Here is a 2,210-nt window from a genome sequence, read left to right on the forward strand (position 1 = left end):
CCTGGCTGTCCTGGAACTCACTCTGTAGACCAGGCTGGCCTCGAACTCAGAAATCCGCCTGCCTCTGCCTCCCGAGTGCTGGGATTAAAGGCGTGCCACGCCTGGCTTCTATAATTTCTTACTTGTTAAAAATAAGCCAAGTGAAGTTAAGAGAAACAGATAACTCATCCAGAGTTACAAACTTATGTTTCATAAGCCCGGTTACCTCAATGAGAGCCTGGCTGGCCTCCTCACTCAGTCGGGGCATGATGGTGCTATGGGCATATGCAATGTAGTCTTTCAGCACTGCCATGTCCAGGAACTCCTCCTCCACTTGCTCCTCACTTTGGTAGTACAATGAAACCAGGTGATGAGCGAGACGCCGGTCATACGCCTCATCTTGAGGGTCTAGCATGAGGAAAATGAGATCAAACCTGACAAGAGAAAAATACCATCTTCTTACTTGAGACACTAAAATGTACCTACATATAGGACTTAAAAGGTGTTAAAGCCAACTGTACTGTACATATTCCCACAGAAAGCTGCCATTTCTCCAGCTGACCAGTCCCTAGTCCTGCCTAGGTAAGAGCAAAGTAAAAAAGTTATAACTCTCTTCTGAGAAATAAATACAATATACAATTGGATATTGTATTTGGATAAAAACTCCTTCTACTGTTTTGAGGACATAAGGGAGGTACTTCAGTGATAGAGCACTTGCCTAACAACACATGGGAGGCCTTTCATTAAATCTCTAGTACCACAAGAAACAAAGCAAATTTATTAGTCAAATAATTAAGACACATAAATCTTGCCAATGAGGCCCGAGAAACCAAATCTGAGTCAGTGTTTAATGTCAGTGAAGAGACTATTAGCAGTTGTCGACCGCTTTTCAATCTCCAGGTGTCAATTCTATGAATAAGCAAACAGCAGCATTTATTATATAAAAATGTTTTAGTACCTTGACAACAATGTGTGTGGTAGTTGGATATTTTCAATGGTTGTTTTTTTAGGATTCCACTGAGACTCAATAGGATTTGCTGCTGCCAGGACAGAGGTGCGCGCATTGAGCTGACAGATGATCCCAGCCTATCAGAGGAAGAAGTAGAGTTAAAAGCCTTTTCCTGACTCCCATGAGGAGGAAAACCATCTTCATCTGACCCCTGACTAACCCCCATTTGCTCTGCTGGTTCTGCTTTCCAAGAGTCTCACTGACTTTAATGCATAATGATAGTACTCCGTGCTCAGATTCACGTCTAAGATTGAGCTTAGACATAATTATTCTGCAGCCACATTTTTAGTTTAAATTATTTCATGTACTGGGTGTTTTGCCTGAACGCCTGTTTGTGTATTACATGTGTGCCTGGTAATCTTAAGAGTTCAGAAGAGGGCACTGGATCCTTTGGAACTGCAGTTACAGAAGACAGATGGTTGTGAGCCACACGTGGGTGCTAGGAATCAAATCCAGGTTTTCTGGCTAAGCAGCAACTGCTCTCAACCACTGAGCCATCCCTCCAGCCACATTTTTCAAATCAGAAAGCAAACTGGTAGTAACTTTAACACAAACTCAAGTTTGTAAGCACTACCTACTACAGAGTAAAAGCAACTAATGTAAGAAGTTTCAAAATAGAACTGTAACTGCAAACTGTTGTGAGCCTGCAGCCACAGGATGCTGTGAGCCATCAGCACTCACCTTTGCAATAGACAGAGTCTGCTGTTCCATGACCTCATGCAGCACAGACCTTGTGCTTTCATTCATTTTGTCAAACTCATCGATGCAGCATATCCCATTGTCACTCAGGACGAGGGCACCTGTCTGGAGGACAAGCTGCCTGGTCTCAGGGTCTTTCATCACATAGGCTGTGAGGCCGACTGCACTGGAGCCTTTTCCAGATGTGTACTGGCCTCGGGGGACCAGGTTGTACACATACTGTAGCAGCTGGGACTTGCTGGTGCCAGGGTCACCACACAGAAGGATGTTGATCTCAGCACGGAATTTACCCCTTCCAGTGTGACTGAAATCCTTCCTTGTTCCACCAAAGAGTTGAAGTAAGATTCCCTAAATAAACAAATAAATACATCTAAACATTCATTTGTTGTACTGTATATGCTTAGCTTATGTTTTAGAGGTACTTTTCTTTTTCTTTTTTTTTTTTTTTTTTTTTGGTTTTTCGAGACAGGGTTTCTCTTTATAGCTCTGGCTGTCCTGGAGCTCACTTTGTAGACCAGGCTGG

The 2,210-nt window shown here is 43.1% G+C and overlaps 1 protein-coding gene across 1 annotated transcript in view; it reads right to left on the reverse strand.

Moving 5' to 3' along the window:
- The window catches only part of Mcm4 (minichromosome maintenance complex component 4), a 15,067-nt gene that overhangs the window by 3,754 nt on the left and 9,103 nt on the right, over positions 1 to 2,210 (reverse strand). Inside the window, exons 11-13 of the mRNA XM_021184685.1 lie at positions 1,670 to 2,035; positions 938 to 1,065; positions 206 to 413 (exon numbers count right to left, since the gene is read on the reverse strand). Of these exons, the coding sequence (XP_021040344.1) occupies positions 206 to 413; positions 938 to 1,065; positions 1,670 to 2,035 (702 nt within the window). The remainder of the gene's footprint in view (positions 1 to 205; positions 414 to 937; positions 1,066 to 1,669; positions 2,036 to 2,210) is intronic.

Source organism: Mus caroli, chromosome 16 (assembly GCF_900094665.2).
Source record: "Mus caroli chromosome 16, CAROLI_EIJ_v1.1, whole genome shotgun sequence".
Classification (NCBI taxonomy): domain Eukaryota; kingdom Metazoa; phylum Chordata; class Mammalia; order Rodentia; family Muridae; genus Mus; species Mus caroli.